Genomic DNA, 16,748 nt, shown 5'->3' on the forward strand with positions numbered 1-16,748 from the left:
CCGGAGGCCCCGCCCCCCGTTTTCCGCGCGGAGGATCCGAATCTGGTCCCGCGCGCGCTTTTACCGCCCGCCCGGCGCGCGCGCCCGTCAGGCGGCGCCATCGGGGCCATGGCGGCGGCGCGCGCCCCCCGCCCCTGAGGCAGCGCCCGGGGCCGAGGGCTCCGCGCTCCCCCCGCCCCGAGCGAGCCGGGAGGGCTCCGCGCCCGCAGCAGCCGGGGCATGGTGGGCAGGGTCGCCGTGGCCGCGGCGGCCGCCTCCCCCGTCCTCCCCGGGAACGACAGCGACGTTCAGGTGGGGATGCGGGCCGGGGTCGGGCTGTGAGGGCGGAGAGAGGGGTTGCGGCTGGCGAGGGGTGCCCCTTTGGCGTTCACCTCCCTTTTGTCTTTTGCCGCCTTTGGCGTTTGCCCCTTTGCCAGGGCCCGTCCGGTGTACCGGGAGCTGTGAGGGGCCGCCCGGAGCTGTGAGGGGCCGCCCGCCCCCGGCCCGGGCTCCCAGGCGCTGCTGACGCTCGGCGCAGCCCCGCGGGCCCGGCTGTCATTAAACGCATTCGAGGGGCTTTGGGAAGAGACGTTTTCTGCTTCAGAGGGTTTCATTTCCGAGGCGTTCAGTTTCTAGTAAACCGGGAGTTATAAAAGTCTTTATGAGCCAAAGTCTTTCTTGGAGCTGTAGAAGTAAATGTTCTTTCATGGTTTGAATCATTATACGAGATAAGAATTCTCTTGTGTTCATTTTCTTTAAGTACTCTTAAAGGTACACTGTCGTCCTAAGCTATGTCAGATGTTTACGGTAGGATCAGACCTTTATAAGGGATGTCGGAATTCCCTCTTAAATGCTCCAGAGACGCTCCGGGGAACATCTCAAGGTCGATCATCGGAATTGACCCAGACTTTCAGACTTCTAGTATTGTGAAATATCTGCAGAGCTGTTCTGAAGACCCTGTGATCCTGTTCAGTTTTGACCATCTCAAGGCTTCAGAGCAGGATTTTTATTTATCTGAAAGGGCAGAATATTTCAGGCTTAGATGGCCCTTGAAAACATGGAGATTTAGTTGATGCGTGCCCAGTCTGAGCACATTAACATTAATTTTTGTCTTCTGAAAAAGTTCTGTGTAAGTCATCTTAAGTTTTTTAAAACTAAGATTTGTGTTGTACCTTTTACAGCCATGCAAGAAGCGGCGAGAGGAAGATGCTTCTGCAGAAACAATCACAAGGTATTTTTCACCACTAGCAAAACCAGTGGACAAAGCATTGTCATCACCAAAATCCAACAATATCTTGGATTATTTTAAAAAGACATCTGCAACTGAGAATGCTGCATTCCCAGTAGGAGCTGGAGAAAATAAAACACTGTTGGACACTGATGAAAAGGAGTGTAAATTATCTTTCAAGCCATCTTTAAAGCGGAAGAGAAAAGGGAAGAAAGGTAATTTAAGTAATATGCCAAAAGAAATGAAAGAATCTGAGAATGACCTTGAAATAGAAATTAGTAGTTATGACAGCAGAGTAACTACAGGACTGCAACAAGACAATAATGACTTGATTGCTTCTTGTACTCTTGTGGACAAAAAATGTGCAGAAGAATTAGCAGAAGATAATGATCAAAGAGAGAACATCCCAAACACTATCCCCTCCAGAAAAAATGCAAAAAACTTCAGTTGTGAAACAAATGGATCAAAAAATAGGATAAAAAAATCAAGGAAAAGGAAGCACAAAGTAAATACTGATTTGTCTGAAAGCTCTTCATTGGAAAACCAGATTAATGAAACATATAAAAAGGAAACTGAGGAGAAGACAAATACAGTAGCAGAGTGTGGTGATGCTGCTATTGGTGATTCCAGTTTTGAGGTTCATATGGATGATGGGACATCCCAGGTAAATAATTGTATAATAACAGTGTCATTTGAGGACTTCTTGAGAAGTCAGGGAGAAAATAATGTTGAAGAAGACACAAAGCCAGCAATTGACACTTCTGGTACTGCAAATAAAATGGACAAAAGTGATAGTGTTAGTGACCCAGAGAAGTGTGAGGAATCCCAGCAGCTGCCACTCAGAACAGTGACTGTCCTTGCACAAGTTCATTCCATTCCCCCCAGATTACCTCCCTCAAATAAGGAGCAGAAAGGCTCTAGGAAAATAGCTTCCATTTTTTTGAAGCAGAAAGGGCGTGTAGGGGAAAGAGAAAGCAGCCCAGCCCTCTTGGACAGTGAGCAGACTGAACAGGTGACTCAGAAAAGGAAATCCAATGTTGTTATTGAGGAAGAAGAATTGGAGCTGGCTGTACTGGAGACTGGAGGGGCAGATTCTCTGAGGCCAAAATGTACTCAGGAAGAAAAGCATCAGTTCATGAAAGCTTTTAGACAACCAACAGCAGATGTAACAAAAAGTGGAGTTAAAAAGGCAGCTGGAAAACAAAAGCAAGCTGCTGCAAAGTCCTCAAAAGAAAAAGAGGGATCTGAAGATGTCGTTCCTTCAAATAAAGGATTAGAAAGCAGGATACCAGAAGATTTGGTGGACAAATGTACACATTCTAAACCTAAAAGCAATAGAACTAAACCCAGAAAATCTAGCAAGGTTCAGAAAGAAGGAAACAGAAGAAAGAAGGCTTCAGAAACTAAGGAAACTGATGTCTCAAACACCAGCAATTATACTGGAGAAGAGGATTCAGGTGCTAATGTTGTTACTGTGGATAACACCTTAGATGTCATAATTTTATCAAGTCCAGAAGTGAATGAGTTAAGGAGGAGTTTAAGGCAGCAGAAAACCAAAACATCAACAAATGTTACACCTAAAAAGCCTAAGGCCAGAAGTGCCTGTTCTGCAGATGAATTAAGTGCCTGCCCATTAGAGACTTCCACCCCAAAAGCACACAGACAATCCTGCAAGAAAAGCAACATGTACAGAGCTGAGGTGATTACTGTGCCCTTTGATGGAAACAGCCCAATAAGGTAAACCTTTTAGAGTATATTCTGCATTTTTGCCCATTAATTGTATGCAAGTATTTGAAAATAGGACATAAATATTAATGGACTGTATATCAAAGTTGCATGGATACTGATCATAGTGGGTAAAAATAGCTGACTATAAATGTGTTTGTACTAAAGACATCAAAAAAACCTCCAGCCAAACAACAGAGAAAAACCTCATCCACCAGTTGGGGAATTGCTTCTGTTTACAGCACTGAATTTTTAAAGGCTTTTGAAAATGAAATTGAGAGTAACATTTCCCTTTATTAACCAGTAATAATTTCATAATGCCTTTTTCCCTAATTAGAATGAGGTTTACACGTATCAAAGCAGCTACAAAATCAAATAAAGCTGAAGCAGTGAAAAATGAAGAGTCTCACTCCAAAAACACAAAGGTAATTTATGTAACAATTGGTGTCAGTATTTTGTCATTTCCTATATGGGTATAACTGTGGTGTATTCAGTATTGTGTAATAATCTAGTGTAATATAATATGACACTTCCCAGCTGCCCTAGGGAAAGGGAATATACTCTGATTTATGATGAGATTTGAGATAGTTTTCTGTACCTTAGATCTTAAAACATGTTTTATTAGTAAAAATCCACCTTTCATAACAGAAAAGTTCCATACAATAGCATACTCCTGAGCTGCAGGTTCTCAGGATGGGATACAGAAATGACTGGATGTGGCATTTAGTGCCATGGTTTATTTGACAAGGTAATGACTGGCCAGAGGTTGGACTTGATGATCTCAGAGGTCTTTTCCAACCTAAATGATGCAGTGATTTGTGGTAGTGTTTGGGCACAGCAGAACAGCTGAGACTTAAGAATGTCACTGCCCATATCAGTTCCATGAAAAAATTGGGGATCTCCTTGCAGGGCTTTCACTCCCTTTGGAGAGCTGTTGATATCATCTTGGTTTGCTTGTTCTTTCACTTATTTCATTTTCTTCTTGATACCAATGAAAGTTTGCAACAATTACCTATTTCTATGAAAGTGAAAAATTATATTTGCCCATATCAGTTCCATGAAAAAATTGGGGATCTCCTTGCAGGGCTTTCACTCCCTTTGGAGAACTGTTGATATCATCTTGGGTTGCTTGTTCTTTCACTTATTTCATTTTCTTCTTGATACGAATGAAAGTTTGCAACAATTACCTATTTCTATGAAAGTGAAAAATTATATTTGCATGCAAATGTACTTAGTGAAGAGAGTGCTATTAATTGCTATTTCAGTTTTTTTGTTCTTTGTTAACAGATAAACTCCACTTCTAAGAACAGATCTAAAGCAAAGCAGCTGATTGAAAAAGCAAAGGCCATACAGCAGAACAGATCCAAAGTGAGTGAAGACTCAGCAGCTCCTGTGAGGCGCTCGTCTCGACAGCGAGCTCTTGCTGAGAAGAAGAAATTGGAAGAAAGTGATGTAAGGCTGTACTTTGGGGGGGAGGGAGAATATTTTTATACATTTGTTCTTGATATAAGGAACACAAATGATTCCTACTTGATTCTTTACAAGAAATGTTTGCAAGCTAAGGTAGATATCTGCAGTGTATTGTTAATAAAGGAGGAGAAGTTGGGTTTGGGTTTCCTTTCTTACTTGATTTGCTTTCCCTCTAGGATTCAGTAATAATTCTGGGTTCAAACGTGGACAGTGTCACTACTACAGAGCAGAGTGTGAAGGAAAAGAAACTTCGGAGCTTAAATGATGTTTTGGGGAAGAAGCCTAAAAACTTGAAGGTTGCAAAGAACTCCAATGGTAATTGGGTTTTACTGAATGTGTTTATTTTTTATTACAGAAACATTTTTTATTATTGACTGCTGAAACTTTATTTCATAAAGCTGCCTTTGCAGTATATTAATCTTCTGATTTATCTTGTATAATATTCCAATATATACCTTCCCTTTTTATATGAATTAATAGTGCAGAGGTTATTTACATGTGTTATTTTGCTTTTTCTTCATTCAGGGAAAACTGTTTATTTGAAAAATTGTGTTTATCTGAAAAATTGTCAACGTATACCATGTTTTGCATCTCCTTTTTTTCCTAATGTTAGAAAATAGCATCTATACTGAGGAAATAATTACAAACAAAGCTATAATGAGTTTTGTTAAAATACTCAACTTTCCCTTAAGAAAAGGAGATTCCCTGATGATGTTAAATGGAACATACAGGTAGTGAACACAGAAGCAAGGTTAGAATCTTGTATCAGTGCCAATCTAATAATAGGTTTTTTTACCTTTTTAAAGGGAAACTGGGATGTCCACCTTCTTGCCTGGGCAAAAATGCTCCAAACTCTGCAGGTGAACCAATTGTGATCTTTGATGAAAGCAGGTCAGTTGTCAAGAGTGCAGTTGCTTAAAAATCAAAATACATTTCAAGGTTACTTTAACATTCTCTCATTTTACAGATTTAAATACATTACTGAAATGTGCTATAAATATTCATTACTTTTATACTGATTAATATTTTAATCTGCTTGCAAAATTTTAGGGTTTCTTGGAGAGTTCTTCAACTATTTTAGAACCATATTAGATGTCTGGAAATGTAGTTGGTGACTGATTAAAAAGAAATCCCAAATTGCATTTAAAATACAAAACCAAAGAGAATTTTTTTAGATTAAAATTTTTAACACAGAATTAATTTCAAACTAACCACATTAAAATTAATTTCAGCAGTTCTGATGGACTTTTTTCAACTCATATGGAAGAGAATGTAATTAAATTGAGCTTTGCATATCTGGAAGTTCTATTAATTCTATCTTCTTTCTTTTTTTCTTCTGTTTTCATTAAAGCCAAGATGCATCTGAAAACTCTCAGGATGGTGATCCATTCAGAGCAAAACGTGAATTCCTGAGGAGTGGATTGCCAGAGTCACTGAAAAGGCAGATTGCAAAGAAGGCAGCAGCAATGGAAGCATACTCCCTTGCAAGTTCCTGTTTTAAGACTGTTGTCCATGTACAGCAGAAGGATGACTGTAAGCTTGTGTTAAGTTTTTAGGTATTTGTACATAACAATTTCTGAGGAATCTGTGCAGAAAAGAAAAAATTTGGACAGCTTAGGACTGGAATAGGTGGGAGTTTCCACTTGTTTTGTGTCTCAGTAAGAGAACAAAACTTGAAGCTTCCACTGAGATGTTTTTGAATACAAAAAATACAAATTAAATTGATGCTAAAGTAGTCTATACATGCATGAGTAAGGATGCAAAATTCTTAATATTTAGTCAAAACAGTTGGTCTGTTAAGTTCCAGTTTGGAGAATGACAATTGTGTTGGACTGATTTGGGCAGAAACCATTTCCTTCTGACAAATGCAAGAGACTTCACAAAAAAGAGAAGACCAGCCTATTTCTTTTCCCTAGAATAAAAGTTAACTCTTGTTTTGTTTTTGGTGGGGGTTCTTTTGTAGGTTCTCCAATGTGGAAATTGCAATCACCATCATGTCCTGTATTAACTAAACTGAGGGAACTGAGTACTGAAGTCACCAACAGCACAAAAATCAGCCTCTCACTTGGTGAATTTTCCACTGTGAATTCAAAACAAACTGGAAATTGTTCTGCACCTGTGGTGAGTACTTTAAAATTCAAACTGTTTTGATATTTGTTTGGAGTTATGTTTTTAAATAAATCCTGTAGTTTGAACTTGTTTCAGTCCTGTAATTTTTTGGGTTTTTAAAAATTTCCCTGTGTGTGAGTTACCCATTTTGCATCTTACCATTAGACAGTTCTCATTAGTTTCTGTTAATCTCTGAATTTAACAAGCTATTACCAGTGTAAATCATGCAAAGCATTCTGTGTAAAGTTTTTGAGTAATTCTCTGTGTGTCTATTCCAGCTTTCAGGCCACAGACCAGCTTTTCCTGATGCATTCAAGAAGGATTTGCTAGATGAGATTGTGGCTTCTAATCCTCAGTTTCCAGTGAGAAAATACTACTCCAGGTTCCTGAAAAAGCAAACACAGCGGTTGGCTTTGGAAAACAGCACACAAGGTTAGGAATCTGTCTAGGAAGAAAACCACCCTCACTCTCTTTGGCATTAAAAAACAACTGGGAATTTAAAAATAAAATATATTACTGAAGGAATACTGTTGTTGGAATTACATTGATCCTCACATTTTAGGTTATTTTGACCAAATTCTTCAAATGTGGTTTAAGCAAATGTACAGTAGTAATGGACTTGGCCTGAAATTTTGAATGGATGCAATTTTTTTTCTTAGAAAGCAGAGATGGCACTGCAAATCTTGATGTAATTGAGAAACATCCTGACAATTGGAAGGAAACAAAGAGGAAAAGGAAAGAAACAGAAGATCGCAAATCAAAAAGAAGAAAACAACTTGAAGGTACAGAGCCTAAGATGAAATCAAGAGTTTCCAGGAGCCTTATTCCTCCCATATCTGGAGAAAAACAAGCAGAGACAGGACAAGCCATGCACTTGGGAAAAAACAAGCTCCAGAAACCAGATAGTGTGACAGAAGGCAGTGGTTGTTTATCAGATCCAAGTGCACTTTCAGGTAACTGCATCTCCTGTCTCATTTTAATCTTTCTGTTGAGGAAGGCTATGTGTGATCTATGTCAGCTTTCCACTGTGATGCAAAAATCAAATCTAGTCCTGATACTCTGCTAGATGTGATCAAGTCTATTGCATGAAAAACTTTAAAAATGGACAATATTTTTTCTGTAGGTGTGGAAAAGGAAGACATGCTCTGGACAGAAAAATATCAGCCTCAAGATTCCAGTGAACTTGTTGGGAACAAGAAAGAAATTGAAAGGCTACACAGGTCAGAAGTTGGAACATGGATCCATTCCTAAAATAACTCAGAACCTCATGTTACTTGATAATGCTGAAGTACTGAGAGAGCAGTACTTGTCTGTACTTCCCTGCAAACATCCTGATCATGACCTTGCTGTACTGTCTGTTTTACACAGGAATTTAGCTCTGAATTCCACCTAACACATTGTGCTTTCAGTTAAATTTTCTGTGTGTACTTAAGTTACTGGTGTGGCTCTTACACAGAATTTTGTCCATCTGACAAAACAACACTGAATTATGTTGAATTATGAGTGAATTAAATAGTTCACCAAATGACTTGTTTTTATACCAGTCAGCTAACAGAATACAGAATGAAAAAGGAAACTCTTTCTACAAAAGAATCAAATCTTGAACATTTTTTTGCTTTTATCTGAAAGGATGTGATAGATTTCTGTGAGGTAACAAGTGGCTGATGTCCTCTAGTTTTATGTTCTGTTCCGTTCCACCTTAATTTGGTTCATTTAATTCACCAGCAATTTTTATTCTTGTTTTCTTCCTTTCTTTTATAGTTGGTTAAAAGAATGGAAAAAGAGAGCTGATTTGGAAGAAAAACGAAATCAGAAAATGGAAAAGGAGGACAAAGAGCAAGAAGGTACTGATAGAATTAATATAGCTTCTCTTTTGTTGAAAGTTGGCAAAAAATAACAGTAATCTTATTTTCTTTTTAATAATTCTACAGATTCTTTAAGCAGCCTTGACTTTAAAGATAGTAAATCTGATATTGAGGAAGAGACAACCCTTTGCAATACGGTTCTGATAACTGGCCCACCAGGAGTGGGGAAAACTGCTGCAGTGTATGCTTGTGCTCAGGAGCTTGGCTTTAAGGTTTGTGGAGTTCCTTCTTTCCTCAGTGCATTTTTCTTATTTATAGCTCATGATACAAAAGCATCTGTAATACAAGATGTCTACAATTGAATTTTCTTTCTTTTTTGTAAATTAAATACCATTGCAGATATTTGAAGTCAATGCCTCTTGCCAGCGTAGTGGGAGACAGATTTTGTCTCAGCTGAAAGAAGCTACTCAGTCTCATCAAGTGGACAAAAAAGGTGTGAATGCACACAAGCCTTGCTTTTTTAACAGTTGTAGCACTACCAAGTCACCAAGTAAGTGTTGTGGTTCTTATCTGGGGTTCTTTATTTTGTCTGAATTATGGGGTGGGTTTTACAGAGGGGAGAAGGTTGTTAAAGACTGAATTCCCAAAACAAATTTTAGATATCAGTTGTTTTTAGAAAGATAGCAGATTTAGCTTACCTGGCCATAATAGTAAGAACTGGTCTGTTGGTTAACACTACTACAGACCAAATGAAATTATGACTTTATTAAAATACTGACTCTTGATTACGTTATTTCTGCAGTGGTGGAGCAAGTGCTGTGGCATTTGAATAGAAAGTTGAACAGAAAGCTTTTCCTATAACAAGAGAAAAGGAAAACAAGCAAAAAATCAGCGCAGTAAACCTGTCATTTGCCATAAATAAAAAATGGGTTTTACTTTAAATTTGTCTGAGAAATATCAGTTTGACATTATATCTCCAGATGAAGTTTAATATAAAACATACCTTGCAGAAAAAATGTATTCTCCAAAGAAAGTTATTTCTCCAAGAAAACCACCACTGTCACCCAAAGGAGCAGGATTAAAACGAAGCTTGCCCTCTAAAACACTTGCAAACTACTTCAAAATTTCTACCAAACGTAAAGGTGGTGATGGAGAAGCAACATCTGAAGAGAAAAATGGAGGTAGGTATTCCTTTTTAATATTTAATTAATGACCTTTGGAGGTGGAAATGCTACACAATGTGTGTATGTAGCATGTATGGAGCTGTGTGGAGAAAAGCACAGATTCTCTTAAGCATTTGATACATGGGGGATTTTTGAAGCCAGCACCTGGAAAGTGTTAAATGGTTTCACTCCTCCTTCCTGCTCAATTATTCATCCATCTGCAGGAAATACTCAGAATTCACTGGAAGTAAAGAAAGATACTCAAATTACATCAATAAACAAAGAAGAAGGAGAGCACAATAGGAAAAGTGCAACATCCCTCATTCTTTTTGAAGAGGTAAAATTCACATGAAATGAACTGTGACTGTTCACATCTTGTAACTGCTGCTCAAGCTATTGATGCTATGTTTGTTTCTGTAGGTGGATATAATATTTGATGAAGATGCAGGATTTCTAAGTGCAATAAAGACATTCATGGCAACTGCAAAGAGGCCTGTGATTCTTACCACCAATGGTGAGCAGTGTTTGTGACAGCAATTAGGCTTTACAGACAGAAGAGCCTCTTCTAATTAGAGGTGGCTGTAAATGGTGATGGTTGAATACTGCTCCTAAATGCAAAATTAAATGAGTGGAGACTTTAAAGCAAGTATTTGAGTGTTTGAATAAAGGTACTGGCTGCTCTAATTGATAAAGAAAATAACTAGGTTTGGACATAATGTCATGACAGTTCACTGATCTCTCTTTATAGATCCAACATTCAGTTTAATGTTTGATGGCTATTTTGAAGAGATCAACTTTAAAACCCCTTCCTTGGTAAGTCTGTGTCTGGAAATGGAGGCAATTATCAGCTGATTTCAGTTTGAAATTTAAATGTTGGGGTAGGTTTATATATTTCTGATGTAACATACTTGTTTGATCAGAGACAGACATGTCTTTGGGGTTTAGGTAAGGATATGTAGGATGTATTTCTCTTTACATGTAGGAGCTGTTTTACTGGAATGGAAGATTTATTTTGCAAACAATTTAATGGTACTGAGAATTACAATAAGAACATCACTTAATCAATTCATTTAGTTTGTAGAGTGTATTTAGATAAATATCTGATAGCCCTGGTCTGAAGGTTGATTATGCCAGTACTGGTTCATTCATTAAAAAGTATAGCAGTTATTTTAGAAGTATTATGTGTTATTCCTTTAATACAAACACTAGTGTTCTGTGTAGCAAATAGTTTTATTTGCAGCTATGTATTAGGTGAAAAACCTAAATAAATGAGAATCAGAAGGACCTAATTATTGAGAAGGGGAAATTTCTTAATGTGAAACAGAAAACCTGTTGTACTTCTAGGCAACAGAGTTAAAAGAAAGAATGCAAGAAAAGCCTTCAAAATTAATATAGTTCAGTAAAAGCTGATCACTGGTGATAAGAAGCAAGGTGTAGGTAGCCTCAGGACCATAAGCAGAGTAGGTTTATGTGTTTGTTTTTAATTATTTCTATATTGAACTTAATTCTCCGACATAGGCTACATAGATTGGGTAGCTTGCTTTTCCTTACAGGTTTTAATCTAACTGTAATCTAATTTAATAAATTAACCTTCTGTATTAAAGGCAAAATGTATTGCAAGCATAAATAGAACAATTTGCTCTTGTGTGGCTTCCTGCAGTGTGCTTGGCAGGAGTTGTTTCAGTGGTCTGTGTGTGACTCTTGTTTAGATAAACTCTGTGAGCTACCTCCAAGCTCTGTGCCTGGCTGAGAACCTACGGACTGATGTGAAAGACTTGGCTGCTCTCCTGACCACAAATAACTGTGATATCAGACAAAGTCTCCTGTACTTACAGTTCTGGGTTAGAAGTGGAGGTGGATGCTTGAAAGAGAAGCATTTGGCACCTCATGGTATGTTGTATTAATTTAATCTTTAAAAAATATCCATCTCTTCATATGAATTTGACTAAATCGAAGCATTCTTAGATGTGTATGAATAGATGGTAACTTCTTGTAAGACTCCTAAATTTGGGGGAGGGGAATGCTTCTGGTATTTTTAGCTACTTCAGAACCTTGAATTAATGCATAAGGAACTTAATTTTGAGGGGTTTATTGCCTGTCCTTGTGGTGCTTACTGTCTCCCTTTCATGTTGTGAGTAGCACAACTAGGTAAAGAAGGGAACCAGTAGTAATTTTCCTCAGTTTGCAGTTCTTTATCTATATAGCTAGTAGACAATTCATCTAGAAGAAGCAGAACAGAAAAAGGGATAAAATTGGGACAGCTGGCAAGCAGGCAGGGGTAGGAACCTGATCCCAAAAGGATTCAGGAGGAGTTTAGGGTTGTGAGGGAGTGATAGGGAGAGACAAGTGAGACACAGCCTCCTTCAAAGGTTACTTGGGAAGCAGGAGAGCAGGCTGGTAACACTGAGAGCAGTGATGGGGGCATGGGGATGTCTCATTTCAGCTGCTCTGTTCCTCCAGCACCACAGCAAGAGGTGACACAGCGTCCTTTGTGCCAGGAATTGAGGCAAAGAGGTGGAAAATCAATTTAATGATGCAGTTGTTCCCTTTCAAATAAATCCTATTATCTCTGTGCAGGAGAAGAAGAGACAAGGAAGGAAGATAATGTCATTCATCCTGCAAAGTCTAAGGATTCCAAGGTGGATTTTTCTCAAGCTGATGATTCACATCTTCAGGAGTTTCCAAAATGTGATACAGGCTGTGTAGAGACTTTGCTTGGCCTTAAGAACATCCTCTTGCCTTCAGAAGATTTGTTTACATTTCTTAAGGTATTTTTGTAGCAGACGTGGTAATACTGTGAATGATTGCCAGACAATTGAGTGTAAACATCACCAGGAATGGCATCATCTCAGAAGCAAATCTCTGAAAAGCTTTGTTGTAGAAATTGGAGAATTCTGTGGTTAGGTACAGTCTGAACTGGGGTGGTCTCCTACAGGCAAAACAGTCCCTCACTTCATAAGCACTAAGCCAGGAGTGTGTGATTGTCTATAACATTTTTATTTTTAAGAAATTAATTTTAAATGCTGATAAAGCTTTCATATTATTATTTTACAGCACAAAATCACAACTATGGAGGAATGGAATAAATTGATGCAGCTTCTCACAGAATTCCAGATGAAGCATGTGGATTTTGTACATAGCAATCTTGAACTTATTTTTCCCTTACCCATGCAAGTTCTGTCAAACCAGTCTGAAGCCTCAAAGTCTATACTTGAAAGGACTACTGTAGTTTCCTCAAAAGACAGATCTACTAACAGTTCTTGCTCTAGGAAGAGTAGCCCTGGAAAAAGGTCTAAAAAGACAAAGGCTCAGAAAAGGCTTGAGATATTGGATGATAGTGACTTATTTGATTCTGAGCTGAACTATTCAGCTGAATTCATAACTTTGCCATCAGACAGTCCTAAATCATGTGTTGAAGTCAGTAAAAAGGAATCAAAATTGTTGGTGCATAAAGAACAAAAAGAAGTTAAAACTAAAACCTCGGTAAACGAAGGAAGGTCTGCAGTTGTTTTTCAGTGTCTGAATTCACTGACTGAGTTTGTGGAAAACATGTCCTTCCTGGACTGCTGTGTAAACATGAACACCAGGGAACCGCTGGAGTTTTCTAAAAGTGAAGATTTTCATTGGACAAATGCCAAAATCAGAAATGGTCTTTGTGATGAGTTCAGTATAGAAAATACTGATTGGTGGAGCTCCCAGAGCTGTAGTGAAATAAAGGCAGCTATTGAAGCACTCAGCTTCACTAAAAGTTCTGTTAATATTTCACAAAATTTGGAATCCTTTTCAACTACCAGTAAAACATCTGAAGGTGATCAGCTGAAGGGACTTACTCTGCCTGTCTCAAACACAAGGAATTGCATATCCTTCAGTCAGGCAGCTGATTCAAGGTAAGACTTTGTTAATATTTCTGGAGTGTAATGCAGTTATTTGTCAAGAAGAGCATTTCCCAGGGTGCAGGACTGTTTCAGATTTGATGTATACATATTCATACCATTATGACACTGTGCCTGAAAACACTGCAATATATTGTTCATTGTGCTTTTACAACCTTAAATGAACTTCTTGTCAATCTGCAAAAAGTGATGTTTCTTGAACAGCCTGACTCTAACGTTGTTAAGGAATGCTGGCCTTAGTCTACTTATTTAAAATATGGACAAACAGCACCACCACCCCCAAAAGAATAACAGAACCCTAAAGGAATGGCTTTTTCAAGACAGATGGGATTCTGCAACTACCAAATATGCAAATTTGTCGCCTGCTCATACTGAACAACTGTTAAGTGTGTTGGTAGGTGTTGCTTGGTGAAGACCTTACAGAATCCAAAGTAAATTCCTTGTAGTAACTTTTGCTAACAAAGAATAACCTTTAATACATTGTAAAAGCCCAAAGAATACTATCAAGTATGTCCATGAAACATTGTTTTTAACATAAGCAAGTCATCATAGGTAAAATTTGCACAATGGGTATTTAAAGCTCATTCAGGGGTCTGAACAGGAAATGGCTTAGAGCCTTTCTTCTGTAAATCATTACCCAGAGGAGCAATGGCAGAATGGATCTGACCATGCATCCTGTGACCAAGTTCATGTCATGGCTTAGACACTGGACCTGACACTGATATTCTGGCAAATACCAATTCCATGCTTTTTATTTTTGAAGACCACAGATGCTTTCAGTTGTGGTTGTACTGAATTTCACATCCATTTCTAGACTGAAGAGCTCACCAGATCAGACTCCTGACTAAGACAAGAGCTTTGGCCAAACAAACTGCTGGCCCTGATGTTTCTGTCCAGGTGCAGCTTTGTGATGCTGTGTAAGCAGCACACAATTAGAAGCTGCAGACATCTGATCCATTGGGATGCACTTCTGGATATCATTTTAATGGAGTTTTAAATCAGGGGCTTTGATCCTAAAGAAATGAAATCATCACTGCACATTCTTGTATAAGAAACAATAAAGCTTCATTCTCTGTTTCAGCACTCACAAAAAAGCACAGAAGAGGCTGGCTGTCATCAAAACTGTATTTTCCAGAAGTCCTTTAAACCTGGGCAATAAGCAAGCCAGTACCCTTGAGTACCTCCCCACTCTCCGCAGTATCTGTAGGTCTGAGAAGCTTAAAGAGCAAGGGAAGACTAAAAGAAGGTAAGTTTGGGTTTTCCTAAATCTTGCTACATTTCATTATAAAAGGTTGTTAAGGATTTTAATAAAATATTTTGTCAAATAATTCTAGGCAAGGAAGGTGGACATTTGTCTCTCAAAATAATAAAAGAGTTGCCTTATATTTGGAAATAACTTTGTTCCTTTAACAATCTTTTTTACTCTTTTTTAATAGGTTCTTGCATTATCTTGAAGGGATTCATCTTGAAATACCCAGAGAAACGATAAATGGTCTGTCTTTGGACTTCCCTTAAGATTGCCAACACCAGAAATACTTTGTGCCTAATGGTGGTGTTCTCACCATAGATTGGGTTTTTTTAATTACCACATTATTGTATATTCAGAGCCACTTGTATATTAAATTTTTATAATTATTTAAAATAATGTATATATCTATTGTCATTATCCTGCTCTCCACAGCTGAAATGTGGGTTTGTTTGGTGCTTGTCCAGTGAGGGCATTCATAATATTAAATGCACAAACTATTCAGTGGGGACTTCTTGCTCTCTTTCTCTCTAATTTGTGGATCACATAGCAAGAAGTCCTTTTGTAACAACCAACTGTCACAACTTCCACAGCAAAGCTGCTGTTTTCTGAGGAGACTGTTTTGTTCAAACAAGTTTGTTTCTGAATTTGCAGTTAAAGTGATAAATAACTCCAGGTGGGAGGGGGCACAGAGAGGGTGCACCAAGTCCTCCAAAGTCCAAATGACTGAAAGCAGCTCTTCACTTCAACCACAGGGAACAAAGTCCTTACAAAGCACTATGCCTCAATGTACATATATTTGTATACATTCCTTTCATTGTTTACAGCTGTCAGATCTGCATGTTAATCTCCTAAAAAGGTAGAGAAATTATTACTGTAGCTCAACATGGTCTCAAGAGATTTAGGCAAGATTTTGTAAATAACAATTATCCCAGCGTTATTTTGGGTACAGGAATATTTAACTACTTCTAGTCTTGTATATTGTGTTCTATTCTTAAACTTCTTTTTTTGTATTTGACAAGACTTCAGCCTGGTTATTTGTGATTGAATCCGTTTTTATATGACAATAAATTTGTGAGACTTTGCTACACTCTCAATGTTTCTGTTGCATGAAAGGTAAAAGTCCTGAAACATATTTTTTACAGGATTTTAAAACTGGAATTAGTTCGGCCATGTACTTTCCTGCCTTTTCTTTGTAGTTGGACTGTTCCTGTTCCTCAATCTGAGTCAGACTGCTGCCATGCAGTGGTGCTCCACTTACCTCAGTGTCTCTGTAAAAATAAGGAAGGGCATTTCCTGATTCTGGTCTCATCTTACATTTTCCATGTGTTAAAGATGTTCAGGAATTAGAAATACTCACGGAAACAGTAATTTGTTTTAAGCTTCTGTTTTGTAGATCATCTTTATAGTTTACTTTTTCCATTGTCCAGAATTATCAAAAAAACAGTGGTGGCTGTTAAAATCTTCATGGCTTGATTTTTTGTACCAACAGTCTATGCTTCTCCTGTATGATTTGTAAAAATAAATAACATTTTTAATTTTTTTTAAATAATAAAGTAGAAGTGTATCTGTTCACTGCTTTCTAAGGGCACTATCAGTCTAACTAGCTTACAGTGAGGACCTCCACAAACCAGAAACAATTCCTATAAAGCCAGTAGTATCTTAGGAAATTCAGGGATAATTTGAAAGACCCAAGTTAGAAAGCAGTGAGAGACAATTTTCCTTCTTTTGAAGTCTGCTCTCTGGTTTTAATAACTGCCTTAAGAAGTTGTTTACAGAATCTGCTGGTGTCCACAAGGTAAGGTGGAATTCAAGCATTTCCCTTCTTGATCAGGTATTTACCACATGAAATCACCTCATGCTACTCTGATTGAAAGATAATCTCTGTGTGATAATTTGAGTTCTGATAAATTTAGCACCTTTGGATTTTTATGCATCAGGTATGAGCATCTTTTGTATGCTAGAATAAAGCAAGTTTCCAGGAGAGATGGGCTTGAGGAAGAGGGACCTGGGGCTGGTTTTGACTAACTCTGCTTAGAAGGAAATGCTTCACAAGCTCCATTCCACTACTGTGAAATTTGCCTACTTTTGATGCAAAATATTTTCCTGCAATCGTTTGGGCCCTGCTTA

At 38.2% G+C, this 16,748-nt stretch overlaps 1 protein-coding gene across 1 annotated transcript; it reads left to right on the forward strand.

The window, feature by feature from the left end:
• The first annotated feature begins 20 nt into the window (after window positions 1-20).
• Window positions 21-16,142, forward strand: ATAD5 (ATPase family AAA domain containing 5). The gene is made up of 23 exons (XM_054645182.2): window positions 21-291; window positions 1,161-2,944; window positions 3,270-3,357; window positions 4,220-4,384; window positions 4,579-4,717; window positions 5,209-5,293; window positions 5,754-5,935; window positions 6,366-6,523; window positions 6,790-6,943; window positions 7,171-7,464; window positions 7,635-7,731; window positions 8,273-8,355; window positions 8,443-8,588; window positions 8,716-8,866; window positions 9,327-9,497; window positions 9,704-9,816; window positions 9,900-9,993; window positions 10,228-10,292; window positions 11,189-11,369; window positions 12,057-12,247; window positions 12,534-13,366; window positions 14,454-14,618; window positions 14,809-16,142. Exons 1-23 carry the CDS (start codon window positions 220-222, stop codon window positions 14,885-14,887), a joined length of 5,490 nt encoding a protein of 1,829 aa, XP_054501157.2. The 5' UTR covers window positions 21-219; the 3' UTR covers window positions 14,888-16,142.
• The last annotated feature ends 606 nt before the right edge of the window (window positions 16,143-16,748 follow it).

The sequence above is a fragment of the Agelaius phoeniceus genome, chromosome 19, assembly GCF_051311805.1.
Source record: "Agelaius phoeniceus isolate bAgePho1 chromosome 19, bAgePho1.hap1, whole genome shotgun sequence".
Classification (NCBI taxonomy): Eukaryota; Metazoa; Chordata; class Aves; order Passeriformes; family Icteridae; genus Agelaius; species Agelaius phoeniceus.